The 17791-nt window shown below is 40.7% G+C and overlaps 1 protein-coding gene across 2 annotated transcripts in view; it reads right to left on the bottom strand.

Moving 5' to 3' along the window:
- Positions 1-2956: 2956 nt before the first annotated feature.
- NDNF (neuron derived neurotrophic factor) overlaps positions 2957-17791 on the bottom strand; it is a 46724-nt gene continuing 31889 nt past the window's right edge. For both annotated transcript variants that reach the window (XM_055434675.2, XM_055434677.2), the window contains 2 exons: positions 13096-13220; positions 2957-11448 (listed from right to left, as the gene is read on the bottom strand). In XM_055434675.2, coding sequence (XP_055290650.2) covers positions 10055-11448; positions 13096-13220 — 1519 coding nt within the window. In that variant the 3' untranslated portion in view covers positions 2957-10054. The remainder of the gene's footprint in view (positions 11449-13095; positions 13221-17791) is intronic.

Here is a 17791-nt window from a genome sequence, read left to right as displayed (position 1 = left end):
AGATCCCCTGGAGAAGGGCATGGCAACCCATTCCAGTACTCTTGTTTGGGGAATTCTATGTACAGAGGAGCCGGACTACAGAGGCTACAGGCCTTGGGATTGCAAAGAGCTGGACATGACTGAGTGACTAACTAACTAAAAGGGTGAGAAGTTTGGCCAGGGTCTTCAGATTCTAGGATGAGGGATTCCTGCTAAACTGATCTATCAGGATTCTCACTAAAACTGGGCTATGCAGGCCCTCCTGGGATGGAAACAGAATATCCAGGACTAGGCAGCTCAGATAAGCCTAATGAGAGAACAAAGAGAGAGTTTGTCACTTGGGAGAGGATGCCTATATGCAATAATGAACACAGGAGACGTCAGTGATGATTCAGGCCTGAATTTGAGGATGGTTTAATATGTAACTGACAGAGACCATCATTGTATGTTCATATTGACACACATTTTACACATCTGAGGAGAATGTCTGGGAAGGACCAATGTTTAAAAAAGAACAGATCAGTGCCATTTTTCTAGATTCTACATACAGCGTTAATATACAATATTTCTGTTTCTCTTTCTGGCTTCACTCTGCATGACAAACTCTAGGTCCAACCACAGGCAGGAATAGAGACGCAGATGTGGAGAATAGACATGTGGACACAGGAGCAGAAGCGGAGGGTGGGACGAGTTGGGAGAGTAGTATTGACATGTGTGGTTGTGTTGGTTTAGTCACTAAGTCGTGTCCAACTCTTTGCGACCCCATGAACTGTAGCCCTGCAGGCTCCTCTCTCCGTGGGATTTCCCAGGCAAGAATATTGGAGTGGGCTGCCATTTCCTACTCCAGGGGATCTTCCTGGCCCAGGGATCAAACCTGAATCTCCTTCAGCGCAGACAGATTCTTTACCACTGAGCCACCAGGGAAGCCCCGCATGTGAGTGAAGTGAAGTTGCTCAGTCATGTCTGACTCTGCATTCCCATGAACTGTAGCCTAGCAGGCTCCTCCATCCCTGGAATTTTCCAGCAAGAGTACTGGAGTGGGTTGCCATTTCCTTCTCCAGGGGATCTTTCTGACCCAGGGATAGAACCCAGGTCTCGCATTGCAGGCAGATGCTTTACCATCTGAGCCATCAGGGAATCTTCCATATGTATACTGCTGTATGTAAAATAGAGAGCTAGTGGGAAGCTGCTGTAGATAGGGAGCTCAGCGTGGTGCTCTGTGGTGACTTAGATTGGTGAGTGGGGTGGAGCGGGAGGTAGGGAGGCCCAAGAGAGTGGGGATACATGTATGCGTAGAGCTGATTCACTTTGCTGTACAACAGAAACTAACACAGCATTGTAAAGCAACCACACTCCAATTCAAAAAAAGAATGCGATCAATAAGGGTGGGTCCCTGACCTGTGGGTGTGTTTGCAGGTGATATGGAAGGTTTGGCAGAGAAACTGTAGATGTAGTTGCAGATGCGCTACAGGCATGTTGCAGGAGAGGTGTGGTTCTGTGCAAATATGATGGAGATTTGTGCAGATGGCTATTGCGTGCTTGAAAAGTGGCTAGCCCTAACTGAGGTGTGCCGTAAGAGTAACATACATGCTGAATTTCCAAGCTGAGTATGATAAAAAGAATGTACAGCATTTCAACTGTAAAAATTAATTTCACTTGAAGCAATATTTTTGGTATGTTGAAATAAATAAAAATATGACTAAAACTTAAAAAAAAAAAACAACCAAGAATGAGCTCAAGTTGACACAGAATGTGGGCCCAAATACCAAGTTCAATGAAAAAAGCCAGTTGCAAAACTGTCTGTTTACTACAATTCCATATTTGATAAAAATGAATGGTAATAATATTAGTTTATATACAGGGAAGGAAAAAGTTTTGGAATGTAAATCATTGTAAACTAAGAATTGTTAAAAATAGCTTTCTTTGGGGAATAGAATTAGAGTGAAGTTTCAAGTTATATTTTAGAAAGTTTTTAGGTTGTGTTTTATTTTTTATAACACACCCTACCTGAGCAATTAGAAAAAAAAATATTTTTTAAATGAGGGATGGGCTAAAGGGGCAACAGAGCCCTCATCTCTTCCTTGCACTGTCTAGGAAAGAGTTCAACCAAAGAAGCCCTATCAGTTAACTCACTGACCCCAAAGATGATTCTGGAATCTTCTCGTCAGCTGCTGCTTCCCCAGGCAGGACACAGAGTTCACCAGCTTCCAAACTGAGACTATAGTGGTGGTTGCGTGAGCTTCTTAAATGCCAAGTACATAGGAAAAATTTATATGGGAGCAAAGGCATAAAGTGAATCAGGAGACTGTCAGCAAATACTCAATGTGCCAATAAAGCAAGTCCTTAGTAGAATGAGCACAAGTCCAGCAAACTTTAAAAGTAAATTTGTGCCAGTGGATTCCTTGCAAAGCACAATCAGAAGTTCTTTCCCAAAGACAGGAAGTGAGAATCACCCTTTCTAGCTTTGGCTTTATTTATAGCCCTGGATTTGACAGTGGGTTGTGCTCCTTATTAGCTGTGTAATATCAGGGAAGTTACCTAACCTCTCTGACACTTGGTTTCTTCATCAGTAAAACATGGAAAATATCTACCTCAAAAGATTGTCCTGTGGATTATTACGTTATGACTCAGCTCAGGGCCTGGCACATAATAAAGGCCCAGTAAATATCTCCCATGAGCAGAGCACTGAAATATATACATTGCAATTGTAGAATAAATAGCTAGGGGGAAGTTGCTGTATAGCACAAGGAGCTCAGCCTGGAGCTCTAAGGTGACCAGAGGGTGAGATGAGGGTGGAGGGGGGAGAGAGGCTCTAGAGGGACAGAACGTGTGTACACTTATAGCTAATTCATGTTGTTGTACAGAAGAACCCAATACAACATTGTAATTATCCTCCAATTAAATTTTTTTTAAAAAAAAACCTATAACAAAAGAAAGAGAATATGTACAAAACAAAAGCCCAAACAACCACAGACAATTCTATATGCTAAAACACAAAAGTATTAATAAGGGTTTATTGGCCTCATGTTACAGACACATTTTATCATATGTAAGCATTACAGCAAGTTCTGTATAATGAGATACAGAAACAAACACCAGGAAAGGTTGTGACATAGTACAAGACATCATTAAATGGAAAAATTCTACACAGGAAGAGGAGCCTAGTGATCCTTGTGTGTTATTTCTCTTCTGTCTCTAGTTCTTCATATTTATCTATGTCAAAGATAATTTGTTGATAAATGTCCAGGCTAGCCTTTGAATATGTTTTAGCTTTCCCCATGTTTATGAATTTTCTCCTCCTTGTATTCTATTCTATAAGTTCACTAATAAATGCTAGAGCTCACACCACACAGATGGAAATAGAAAGATGCATACATTTGGAGCTAGAGGTGTATCCAGTTTTTATTCACTTCGTGACCTTGAGCACATTATGTAATTTCTCTGTTCTTTGTCTGTTCAAGGAGAATACAATAATGTCTTCATCTCAGGGTTGTTATGGCGATTAAGTAATTGTATTTCACATGCCTGGCACTCAGTATGAGCTTAAAGGTTGTTAGTTTCCCTGCTTTTTCAAAAGGAATCTGAGAGATCATCACCCTTCTCATTTGACAAATGAGAAAGCTTAAGACCACAGAAGTTTAAAAAACCCACACATCCGAAGTCCCATTTCTACACTCTTTACACTGCTGTCCTTTCTCTTATTAGCTTGTTTAAATTCAATACAGAAGAGAAAACTCAGTGGAATCAAAAAGTATTCTTTTCCTCTTTTTAATATAGGTAAGCCACCAAGAGACTTTTAAAATGGGAGTCAGTTTTATGAAAGGTAATAAGTTGTCTAAGAACTGTTCTAAATCCTCAGAGATATTAAAAACAGAAGTTCTGTTCTTCCAAGATTTCCATAATAGACGTAAGTATTCTGTGTGCTTTGGCACCAAGAACCCCAGCACTGAGTATTTATCTGCACATTTCAACTCAGGCCTCTGGAATTTCTTGCCCATGGAATTGGCAGAGGAACCAGAGTTCAGGATTCAGAGCAGTCAAGTTTGCGCAGCACACAGCTATATTCGAAGTCCAGCTCTCTTCCATTAGTCCACAGAACTTGCACAAAATGCAAGTAATTTAAATTTAAGTGTTGGGATCTTACCCTGCTTTCATATCTTTGTCATCTTTTTCCAAACCTGAAGATCACCCATTTATAAGCCAAGAGAACCCATGATCATGTGCATGACGGAAAAAAGGCAAAATTGGGCAACCTGTAATTTAGCTCTTGGCCTCTTCATTTAAGGAAGAAAGGCAAGCTTTATTCAACAGGAAGGAGATATTCAATACTACCATTAAAAATAGCTAAAAGAGTCTGTTATTTCTTTAAAAATGTGTTTTTAAAATAACATATTACCATAGTAAAATTGGTTGAATTTTATTTTTTTAAATATATATATTAATTTGTCCCTCTCAGTTGTTTCAGTCACCTCTTTACCAGTCTCAAGTCAAGTTCTTACTCTGTTCAGAAGCACCAGGAGACCTTAACTGTCACTAAGGCCACTTGTGGCTGCTGATACATGGAAACACAGCCACTAGAAATAGGCTGTATTTTTGACTACACCAGTTGCTCTTAGCAAATTGCTAACACAGAAAGCTGTATCAGTTCTTATAACTCTTAGTGGTCCAGCCACAATCCACTTATTTTAGTCATAGGGATCTACAGAAGGGCACAGAATTGGTCAAATAAAGGCAGAGGCCTATGAGACATTGCTGTGGCTTTTGAGGGTAACAAACGGCTTCCAGAAACTGCTTGTTGCTTTGACATTGGGGAACTTTTCCAGCCTGCATGGTAAAAGTAGCCATAAGTTAACTTTCTCTAATAGGTCTAAGTTCATTTTCTAGGAAGAGACAAGACTGAACAGTCAAACCTCTAACCCTGCTAAGTATTTACTAATACGCTTGGTTCTGTTTATCACAAATAATTTTTCTCAGAAGCAAAATCCTGTCCGAGTTATAACAAAATATGCACATTTAAGGTTCTTGTCAAGTGTCTCTTAAAATAACTGTTTTTGTTATTCTGTGCTGCCACATTTACGCAATGTAGGAAGATTACACCAAGGGCTAACTATCTACAAGAAATGAACATTTGGTCCTTTCCAAATTATGGTCATTTGATTGACTATTAATCTTGGCAGTATTTACACAAGAAGAGAGAGACAGGAAACATTTTGCTTCCTAAAGCTCACCAGTTTCTGACAATAACACTGGATTCAAAAACAAAACAATGCATTCATCACTTCTCTTATTAATAGTTGTAATATGGCTTTTTTTTTTAAATGTTCTATATGGATCTCATCACGCATAACAAGAACCCACATGCTGTGACTTCTCTGTTTCACACCTTAGTCTCAGTTTATAAAAATATTTCAAATTCTAAAGTCTCGGGACATGTCCACATCCTGGGAGGCTGCTTGATGTGTTTCTCCTTCAAAATTTCTAGCATGTAAGTTTCTAAAAGTTTCCAGCAAACCTTACAGTTTTCTGAAAATTCTCTCCTGTAGGCCATGGCATGAGGCGTTACATTCACTCTCGTTTCTGCTTTCGAAGGAAGTCTTTCCAGGGACTGAAGTGTCTCACCCTGTACGACTCTCCTCCCCTCTGACACTTGATGCCACACGATCTTCATTAGTATTTGAATAAAGACAATTTGGAAACATAACTAAGGCCTTGAACTGTTCAATCTTGGAACCAACTATTTTCCCATGATGGTGACTGATAGCCTTCAATTTCTTTTATACTTTAAAAGAATGTTAGAAAATATCTGAAAGAGGTATCAGGGTGGATATGAAAAGTCATTCTAAGTAACTTCATCTCTAAACTTTGATTACTAAACTTAGTTCTCAAAGATGGGGGAAGAGGAATGCAAATAAATAGAAATGAAGGACATCTTACCCAGATACATGATCAATCATTCCTAGCAAATAGTGCGATGCGATTTTAATAGAGTGGATGGTGATCTAAGTCAAATTTTCTAGTGTCAGGTTCTGTGTTGGACAGAATCCAAATTCTTAATAAAATTAAGCTATGTTAGCTCTCTCACTTTCCTTGATCTCTCAGGCCAGTTAGAGAAACAAAAGTACAGAAAAAGTATACTCTCTTCTGGAAGGCTTACCTGGTGGCTCACTGGTAAAGAATCCACCAGCTAATGCAGGAGATGCAGGAGACGTGGGTTGATCCCTGGGTTGGGAAGATCCCTCGGAGGAGGGCATGGCAACCCACTCCAGTATTGCTGCCTGGAAAATTCCATGGACAGAGGAGCCTGGTAGGCTACAGTCCATGAGTCACAGAAAAGTCAAACACAACTTAGCAACTAAACAACAACATACTTCCCTTCACACTCCATTTCCTCTCTCTGCTTTCATCTCTCCCATTTCCTACCTTCAAAACAATAACAGATACCCAAATCCCAAGCCATTGCATATTTTTCTGGCCAAAATTCTCTGGGAGAAACACACTGATGAGTGTGCCCTGATGTCTCCCAGGTTCCACAGACAACTTCAAACAAAGGACAGCTGAAATCTGGCCACAGTCACTTTGCTTGGCCCTGAGGGGAGGACCCAAAGCGACTTCCCAGCTGACTTTACCTCGATTGCACTCTATCTAAGTGGGGAAGGAAGTGTATGGAGATGCTCCAAATGGCCTTGCTCCTCAAGTGAGATGCTAGTTTTATTCTGAAGCCAGTCAGTGAAGAGAAGCAAAGGCGCGTAGTCTGGGTAAGCTGTTGCATGCCTTGTGAAGTGAAGATGTGCTTACAGTGATCATTAGAGGGAGAGTGCAGGGATCTGGGGTCTGGTCTCGGTTGGACCTCAACACCCTCATCTGCAAAATGAGAGTTGAACTAGATGATCTCTAAGAGGCGTTAGTAAAGTGTTGGAAGAGATCCCAATTTGTTTCAGGTCAAACAGATTCTTTGAATTGTATTCAAAGCTTGTGTGTATGTGTTTTCATTGAAGATGAACTATTCAGAAACATTAAAACCTGTTTCAAACTCTAAAGTTCCTCTAAGTAATTTTTTATTTGAAGTCACTCTTCATTTGGCTTTTCGGGATATAAAAATCATAACTTTCTCAAGTTTATTCTTAGTAACTAAAATAAGCAATGCATATATCCTTTCCAGCAGTAATCCTTTGATGAATGTTTTAAAAATTAATCTAAACATTGATTATAAAGTATTTTAACTAGGAAAATCACCCGCTATATACTTTTTAATAATAGATTCTAAATAGTTTTAGGTTAAAACAATTGACTAATGATGTTATAGCCTGTTTGTGTGCACAGGTATACCTAGATTAGAATACTTTCTGTCTCTAAAAATAACAGTATTTTTTTTTTTTCTTACAAGTTTGAAGTTGTCAGTTAAGGTTACACACACATTCTTAAGGAAATTTGAAATGGTCTGTAAAAATGAGTTGCTTTGAAATCATAAATACAAAAAAATTTTATTTCCTTTTGGAAAACGATCCTTAAATAACTTTTGCCCCCAAGAATTGGTGATTTATATTCTAGTAAGCATTTTGGAGTCGAAACAATTCCACTACTTGTTTTGACTATGAGAAATTTATTTTCATTTCTCTGGTCTTCAATTTATTTTGAGCCTAAAAAATAAAGATACTGAACTTGAATGAAATGTCCTCAAAGATCCCTTCTCCTCCATGATACTATGGCTATCCTTGGGATTCTAAATGCCCTGTTCTCAATATTCTGGAGCTTAATGGAGAAAAGATGGTGCTTTCATATTAGCTATGTTCTAGTTCTTTTATTAACTAAGAACAAATTTTCCTTTCTTGTCCTCAGTTCACCTGAATGCTCCTAAAATCTAAACACATCAGGAAATAAGAGAGGTTTATTTTTAATAGGTTTCTCTCTTCCTTTATGAGTGATAGAAGTTTCACAATGTGTATTTAATTTTCCTATAATTTTTAAAAGGAAAATTTCACTGGGACCATGAAAGAATTTTCTGATATATCCAGACTATATAGAAACCACCATTCCAGCTGGCTGAAAAGTAAAGTCTTGGTTAAATTGACTTGGCCTGGTTCCCAGGCCTTTAGCAATACATGAGAGTTAAGTCCATCACCTTCAGAAGCTGCAATAACTTTTTGATTCACTGTAGTCCCATTTAGCACATTGCTCTAAAATAACATATTTGTGAATAATATGAGAAAGCTGATTCTCCTTCCAAAGGCACTGAATTTATAACTTAGGATAAAACATCTCTGAGACTGTCAGTTTTAAAGTTCTTTCAAGTTGATTAGTTACATAGCCATTGGGGACATGTTCTTTCTTCGTTTTCAAAAGTTATTTCAGGTGTCAAACTGTTTCATACAAATACGGTACATTTTGTTTTGATACCTTAACACTCACGAATTAGAGGACACATTTTTAGGGGGGATATTCTCTACTAAGGAGGTCTTTTCATAAAGACCACCACTTCTACTCCCCAAGGCATAGCGACTCTGTACTCCACAGGAATACTGCTCATGCATGCCCACCATGTGAAAGGTAGTCCAGCATATAGGTGAAGGGTTGTGGTTAAGGAATTACACCTGCCACACTTGTAGTTACAGAAATATTTTGTAATTTAGATTCATAGAATTCTACAAAAGACAACGTCATATTATAGAAGGTATCCTATAACATCATCTTATCCAAATCTACCACACCTAATTTTATAAATAGGAAAGAGGGACAATGGGAAGGAACAGGTTTACTTGAAGCCACACAGCCTAGTTGACTTAAATCCCAGACTCTTGTGAATGCTTCAAAGTTCTCATGACACCTCATGTGTAGAAACTTTGGAGAGTGAAACTATCTGAAACTGCTCCTTGTGCAGAATTTTTGATAAATAGTTTCTATTATGATTTGCCTACATTTTACCTTATATCTAAATTACTTCTTAAAGATTCGTGAACAATCAAAGCTAAAAGTTTGAGACCATTGATGTTACAAAACAGTAGCTTCTAGTTTTCTCATTATAATCCTAATTGATGGTTGCTCCGCTGCTTCCACTAGAAATCAAAACAATTATTTTGCTAACATTCAAGCAGTTGGAAAATTTTGTCATATCCCAATTTTTGTACTTAAAAGAGATGCTTATTTTTAAAATAGAGGTAATGTATTTTAGGTCATTAAGGAATACTTCTCGAGCTATAGTATTCGGGGCTTGTCTTTTTCTTTTAAGTCCATTGGTGTGCTTTCAAGTCTCAACGGTTAGCTCCTATTCAAAATCAAAATACAATTTGCAGTAACTCTCTAATGCTGCAGTAAGTTTAAAGAGATGCAGCATGCCTTCTGTTAGAAAAGGGTCAAATCTGGTGCCAAACTACATAAAGGCGCAATTTTGGGGACAGAACGGAAATTGAATACACCAAGGTTGCTACTTGGGGAAATGATCAGTATATAATCTAATATCTTTAATTTTATATACATGAATATAATGTATGTCAACTTTGTACATGAGATACATATAGTATTTAAACACTTTACTCAACAGATAAGAATTTACAATAACAATATAACTGACTAAAGAGCTGTCCACTCAATATACTTAGATCTGTACTTTAACAGGAAAAGAATTTAATAGTTTACAATCATAGAAACACTGACATTTGAAACAAGATTTTATAAAATAATTTATATATATATTTATATATATATCCTAGCATCTATAGAGAGGAATGATTTTCATTTGTGGCTGTGTGCAATGAATGGCATATTTTAAATTTTTGGGTAAATAAAATAATTTAGAAGCAGTCCATGCAGTGGTCAAAGCAAGGGATCGCAGTTCTTTCAAGACGGCCTCTCTGATGTCAGTGGACATCAGACACACATGCGGTACCACCGGGGCACTCTGGAACAAGCCTCCTCCAGCAATTAGTGACATAAACTCCAACAGACCCCCGTTGACACCCTTCCTTCCATAGTACAAGTAAAGGTCACAACTTCTCTTAGCTGGGGGAGCAGTAGTCAGTTTCTGCTTAATGTGACTCTGTCTCTCCTGAAGTTCTACGTGATACCTCTCCATACCAGGTGACTAACAGAACTTTCTGGTTTTCACGACTTTACTCTGATACTTCACCGAGTGCCCTCCATGTCCTGTGACATAAACATCCAGCAGGTAAGATTTTCCAGGCTGAAGACCTTTAATTGTTTCTGTGGTCACTGCTTTTTGCAGGTTCTGACTGTGGAAATATTTACAGAGGACCTTCTCTGATTTCTTCCTCGTATCTGGGCCCAGGCATTGGTTTTGCTCTCTTTTCTTCTGGTCTTCATTGTAATTATCATCCACTTCTTTTTTGTAGATGCAAAACTTGTTCCTTTCCTGGGTGCCTAGCCAAGCCACCGTGACTGAAGAACAGGTGCGGAGCTTGTCGAAAGCCTTGATGCGCCTGTCTTCAGGAAGAGAGGGAAACGACTGCTTACTGGGCCGGGTGGCAGCCAGTATTTTCAGCAGAGATGCGCCCTTCTTGTTTCCCTTCAGTCGGATGAGATATTTGGCTTTTGGTTTTCCTCTCAGCTGAAACTGCCGAATGCCTTCCACATTCTGAGACAAAAGGAGCTTCCCATCTCTTCTCACTTGGATTTGGACGGCATCCAGACAAGAGTGAATGAAGAAGGTGACCTTCTGGTGAGACGGGACTGGGGCAAACCGTAGAAACTTTGCCCCCTTCCTTTTAACAAACACATCGGTGACTTTCCCGTCCTTCAGCTCCACCGTCTTCTGTCTGGCTTCCTCCTTGGTCCTGGCAAAGGTGCCCAGGTAAGCTGTGCTCATGTTGCTGTCGCTGTTGGCCACGAAGACGTCGAAGTAGTACTGCGTGTCGGGTTTCAGATCCGAGACCGTGAAGATGTTCTTGTTTCCTATGCAGACCTTCTGAATGTCCGCCTTGGGCCTCGAGTGAGCATGCCGCCCTACGTGCGGGGAAGGCTTAGTCAGGAAGCTGCGCTCTTTAGCTGAGTTCTCCGAAGAAAACCCGAAGTGGGCAAAGTCGAAAGGGCTGAAGTCCAGGCCGGGTTTGGGGGCCATCATGAAAGCGTCGTCCGCACTCAGCTTGGCTTCCACCGCGCAGAGACTCTTAAAGTTGTGCTCTCTGCTGACGACCACACAGTACTGAATGGGCTGCTTCAGCACAGAGGCGGTGGGGCTCGGCTTCCAAGCCAAGGTGACAGTGGTGCGTCCCAGGGACGTGACATCAACTCGCGGGTCGTAAGGCAGTTCAGGGTAGGGCTGGTCAGACTCTGGAGTTGTTGTGGCGTACACTTTGAAATGTGTGTCTTTCTCTGTTGAAAGAAGCTCCAACTGATATAAACCAGATGGAGAACTAGAAGATATGAAATACTCCACGTCGTTGCCTTTGTAGGAGAATAGCTCTGTGCCTTCCTCATTAATGATCTGCTGCTTCTGCTGATCTAGAGGCTCTGGATCACCTAAAAGACACAAAAGATGCACAGGCTACACGTCAGGACATGTGCAGAACCTTCAATGGTGTTTGTAAAACAATTCAATTTAGTTTTTATCCATTATAAAAAGAATACCTGTTCCTGTAAAAAATCGGGAGATATAAGAAGATAAAAAGACTATCCATTAATATATGATCCAGAGACAGTCCTTTATTAATAGTTTGATTTCTATCAGGTTTTCTTCGACATGTTTCATGCAATTAATACTATTCTATTTTTCTCTGTAACTTTATAACATTTATTATCATATATATAGGTACCTAGAGAAACCTCCCTTTTTCTCATTTATTATTATATAATAGAAATAATACAGTTGGTTAAATTTGAGCATTATAATAATGCTCTTATATATGTAAGGCTTTCTGATTTTAAATGATTTCTTCAGAATAGACTCCAATTAGTGGAATTTTTAGGTCAGAGGCTGCAAACCTCTTACAGACTAATCCCTACTGTCAATCTGCTTACCAAAAAGATTCCACCAGTTTGCACTTAGATGGCTAGCCATTTCACTAATTTCACTTTTGTTTGTAGGACCGGACAGTCTCATTAGAATATAGATTATAAACCACCGGTAAGAGGATGTAATTTTCAACGTGTAGAACACTTGCCCAGGAGGAATGAAGGGGAAGCACTGAAACTAAAAGGTTTTCCTCTGTCTGTGATCAGACATCACACAGGTATCGGTGTGCACATACGTGAGAGGACCCAGACGATGACTGCACAGCCAGAGCGAAGCAGATCTTTTCCAATTGAGCACAGGCTGAGTGAGGTATGTAGAATTTCATAGTCCTAAACCATGTGATGAACACAATCATCACACGACTATTCCTTTTCTCTATTTCATCACCTCCCATTTGCTCTTTCAATATTTTCCTAATTACAGTTCTCCCATCACTGTAAATATCCAGCTTGCTAACATCCTGTCACATCGTCAATCTCAAGCCTTACTTAAAGCTAGGATGCCTTTGCCCCTTAAGTGGGGGTGGGGGTGCCATGGGCAGCATCAACCCAGGGCCTCAGACAGAGTCTGCTCATTTCTTTGTATCTCGTTATTTGCTTTCCATCATCTGACTCTTCCTTAAATGCCTAACCTACTCCTCCTTCTGACTTCACCCTGGACTTTCAGGCAGTACTAAATGCCCTTCTGTTCTTTCTTCCTATCTACCCTTTACTTCCCAGAGATCAGATACGCTCATCTGGTTGCATATTAGAATCACCTATAGGGGCTTTTAACATACCAATGTCCAGATCACACACCAAGGCATTTAAATCACAACCTCTGAGGCAGGATCCAGCATCTAAAGCCCCACTGGTGATTCCAAGGTTCAGGCAGGACTGCAAACCACAGCCAGGGAAACTAATCTGAACTTCTAGCCTTTCCCTGCACCTTCAGTCCCCACATCTGTCTCTCTTAATCTTTTTCTTTCTTTTTTTTTTTTACCAAATCATGTTCATCTGATGTCATCCCCATTTCCCACATCTCCTTCCTCAATGCCCAACTTCTCCTATGCATCCATGCTGTTCTGTCCTACGAAGAGAAGGCTGTATGTCTCATAAGTCTTTCAGCCATCCATCCATCCAGAGGTCTGGGACCAGATCTGGTGGGGTACTCACCTGAGCCTTCCCCGCTTGCCTCCTCTGGCAGTTCCTGGAGGCTCAGCTTCCACTCTAAGGGCGCATCGCAGGGCGTCACTGTGACAGACAATGGAGTGTTGTCCTCTTCAACCACAAAGAAATACCTGTGTGAGAGTGGACCGCTTCAGATGGGGACAACTTATCCTCACACTGAACAGCCAAGATTACTGGAAAAATCACTTGGTTTAATTTGTGTTCATTTAACAGAAAATCAAACTGGCTATCTGACACAAATCATACTTTCAGCATTAATTGTGCAAGTCCATAGCCCAAAGTTCTGCAACCAGATTTACCATCAACATGGTATGAAATAATTAGATGTTGAACCAAAATGTGTTGATTGGGTGTTTGGGTTAAGAATAAACAATTAACCCAGTTTGGGGGTGTTATCTAGCCCAGGCCCTGCCAGTGCAATATAAGTCACAACAAAGGAATTTCCAGGGACATGACCCTACAGGTACTGCATTTTCCATAAATTTAGTGATAAATTTATAAGATATGGAGGGCACACTAAGGCACTAACTATTCCAAAAGATCATTTTTACAGCTATGTCCTTCTAGAATGCATGTTGATCTCTAGCAAAATAACACTGTCTTCATGTTTTTACATTGTTGATATTGTTCAGTTGCTTAGTCCATCAGTCATGTGAGACTCTTTGTGACCCCACAGACTGAATGCACGCCAGGCTCCCCTGTCCTTTACCATCTCCTGGAGTTTGCTTAAATTCAAGTCCATTGAGTCAGTGATGCTCTCTAACCATCTCATTCACTGCCACCCCCGTCTTTTGCCTTCAATATTTCCCAGCATCAAGGTCTTTTCCAATAAGCCAACTCTTCGCATCAGGTTTTTACATTAGTGACTTTTATTCACAGCTTTACTAGTCCATATCTTTTTGGAGAGAGGTATCTAATCAACATTTGAGAAATATTTTTAAAAGGTAAAGATTACTGTGTTAGTCAGTGGAAAGACATATTTCTCTAAGATTTTCTGTTAATGTAAATAAACTAGTGATTTTAAAAGTTGGATTTCCCTGGTGACTCAGATGCTAAAGAATCTGCCTGCAGTGCAGGAGACCCGGGTTATAATCTCTGGGTTGGGAAGATTCTCTAGCTAGGGGAATGGCTACCCACTCCATTATTCTTGCCTGGAGAGTCCCATGGACAAGAGAAGCCTGGGGACTCCAGTCCATGGGGTCACAAAGAGTCAGACACAACTGAGCATGTCATAAGAGTTGAGTGATTTTAAAACAACATTTTAAAAGATTAAAGCATTCTGCTTTACACGTTCTTCTTAGATTTTTTAAATGATGGTCTCAAAAGAACTTTTTAGGGAGAATAAAAAATATTGCCTATGTATAACAATGCTATATGTTCTTACTCTGAATAATTTAGATGATTACATTTATCTTTCAAAGTCCATAATCTTGCAAGGGAGGAAACAGTGGTTTCCTCACTGGTTCCATGGCAAAAGATAAGTTTCACCTCCTAGGGATTGTACCTCCTCACTATCTCTTGCCTTTGATTCTCTCCACATCCACCCCAACACCTTCTCCAACCCGACCCCCATGTCCATCTGCTCTGCCAGTCCCCTTTGTGGTTCCTTTCTCCTCCCTGATCTCTAACCCACCAGGCGAACTAAGGGTCTGTGCCAGAACGCTCTTTTCTACCCATGCTCATGCCCTGTGTGAGCTCACCCAGGCTCACAGCTTTAACCTTTTGGATGTTAATGGTTCCCCAGTTTAAACTGTCAGCTGAATCCTTTGTTTCTCACATAACTGAATTAATACATTTATGGCTGCTCTGGGTCTTTGCTGCTGTGCCTAGTGGCAGCACACTGTTGCGAGCTCAGGCTTCTCACTGAGGTCGGGTCTCCTGTTGCAGGGCCTGGCCTTTAGCTTTAGCTCACTAGGGAGCAGTTGCAGCTCCCAGGGTCTGAAGTGCTGGCTCAGTACTTGTGGCGCACGAGCTTGGCTGCTCCATGGCACGTGGGATCTTCCTGGAACAGGGATCGAACACCTGTCTCCTGCACTGGCAGGCAGGTTCTTGGCCACTGAGCCACCAGGGAAGTCGCAGCCTGAATTCTTAACTAAGTTTTAGAAACAACTATCTTCTTGCTGAGTTTCCCTGGTGGCTCAGCTGGTAAAAAATCCGCCTGCAATGCAGGAGACCCAAATTCTATCCCTGGGTCAGGAAGATCCCCTGGAGAAGGAAATAGCAACATGCTCCAGTATCCTTGCCTGGAGAATTCCATGGACAGAGGAGTCTGGTGGGCTATAGTCCATGGGGTTGCAAAGAATAGAATACAACTTAGCGACCAAACCAAATCTTCTTGCCATTTTCCCTTAGATAATACTGAAAATTTTAAACTTAGGGTGTCTAATCCAAACTTCTCATTCTCTTCCCCAATCAGCCTCTCTTGCAGTCGGTCTCTTCTCAGTAAACGACAAACCTAAACTTCCAGTTGCTCAGGACAAACATTTTAGAGTCATTCTTGATGTTTGCTTTCTCTTCCACTCCACATACACTGAATCAGCTGATATTTCTTGGCTTCATCTTGAAAACATAGCAACTCCATCACTTTGTTCCACTTTCTGTTAACATCAGATCCAACTCATCATTTTTTCTTTCTTGAGCGTTGTAGTAGCCTTCTGAACGGTCTTATTTCTACTTTGAGCTCCTCAGTTTATTTACCTCCTTCCAGAAGGCGATATCCTTGTAAGCCTAAATCTGAACACACTTGCTGCAAGCCCTGCAAGAGCTTGTTTCATTCAGAGTAAAAGCTGCAGAACTTGCCGTGATCTGGGTCCCCAGTCAAAGCTCTAAACTCATCTCCTCTATCCTTTCCCTTCTTTGCTCAGCTCCTTGCTCTCTTTGGAGTACTGATGGCGCTCTGTTGCCTCAGGGCCTCTTACTTGCTGTTCCTCCACCTGAGATGTGTCAGTTGGTCCATAAAGAAGTCTGAGCGCTGAAGAACTGATGCTTTTGAACTGTGGTGTTGGAGAAGACCCTTGAGAGTCCCTCAGACTAAAAGGAGATCAAAGCAGTCAATTCTAAAGGAAACTAACCCTGAATATTCACTGGATGGACCCATGCTGAAGATGAAACTACAATACTTTGGCCACCTGATGCAAGGAACCGACTCATTGGAAAAGACTGTGATGCTGGGAAAGATTGAGGGCAGGAGGCAATGGGGACAACAGAGAATGAGATGGTTGGATGGCATCACCAACTTGATGGACATGAGTTTGAGCAAACTCTGGGAGATAGTGAGGGACAGGGAAGCCTAGTGTGCTGCAGTCCATGGGGTCACAAAAAGTAGGACTCCACTGAGCGACTGAGATGCTCATCCTCTAGCTGTTGACCTTACTTGATGAGTCACTGCATCAGTTCCCTTCTCAAGCACTATTTTGCCATAGACTCACTCTGCCTCTTTATAGAAGATATTACCTTCCTACTCGTGAAGTTCTTCTACTCTTCATTTTTCTTCAAAGCACTTATATCACTACCTGATGTATGACATATGCTTTTATTGTTTTTTCATTTTCCACCTCTCCTGACTAGAATGTAAACTACAAGAGGGCAGAGCATTTGGTTCAAAACTTAGGGAACAAAATAATACTTCATAAATATTTGTTGAATGAATTAATGAATACGTTTAGATTTTTGCCTTCGGAAAAAAGTGCTTAACTGGTCAGAGAGCCTCAAAATCCCTCAGTGGTGGGACCTCTGCCAGTGTCACTGTCATGTCATTATCCCTTTTTGCTTTCTGTGCTTGGGCCACATAGGGCTTCTTTTGCTTTTCAGACTTAACCCCATCTTTGAGCCATTGGGATGTTTCCTCTGCTTGAAACAAACCCTTTAGTCCATACTAATATATATGAAAAGATAAATAATTTTAATTGAAATATAGTTAATGTACACGCCCTTACTCTGTGTCACTGCTTCTCCTCACCTTCTCTCACTGCTGTGGCTCAGGTTCTCTCACATACTCTGAGTGTCCTGCACCTTTCTCTGGAGGCACCTGTTTAATTTGTGTAATGTATAAATATATATGGTTCCAAATAGGAAAAGGAGTGCATCAAGGTTGTATATTGTCACCCTGCTTATTTAACTTATATGCAGAGTACATCATGAGGAACGCTGGGCTGGAAGAAGCACAAGCTGGAATCAAGATTGCCGGGAGAAATACCAATAACCTCAGATGTGCAGATGACACCACCCTTATGGAAGAAAGTGAAGAGGAACTCAAAAGCCTCTTGAGGAAAGTGAAAGAGGAGAGTGAAAAGGTTGGCTTGAAGCTCAACATTCAGAAAACAAAGATCATGGCATCTGGTCCCATCACTTCATGGGAAATAGATGGGGAAACAGTGGAAACAGTGTCAGACTTTATTTTGGGGGGCTCCAAAATCACTGCGGAGGCTGATTGCAGCCATGAAATTAAAAGACGCTTACTCCTTGGAAGGAAAGTTATGACCAACCTTGATAGTATATTAAAAAGCAGAGACATTACTTTGCCAACAAAGGTCCGTCTAATCAAGGCTATGGTTTTTCCCGTGGTCATGTATGGATGTGAGAGTTGGACTGTGAAGAAAGCTGATTGCCGAAGAATTGATGCTTTTGAACTGTGGTGCTGGAGAAGACTCTTGAGAGTCCTTGGACTGCAAAGAGATCCAAC

Source organism: Moschus berezovskii, chromosome 5 (assembly GCF_049115385.1).
Source record: "Moschus berezovskii isolate FMDL1 chromosome 5, NW_MosBer_1.0, whole genome shotgun sequence".
NCBI lineage: Eukaryota > Metazoa > Chordata > Mammalia > Artiodactyla > Moschidae > Moschus > Moschus berezovskii.
This window is presented reverse-complemented; position numbering and strand designations above follow the sequence as displayed.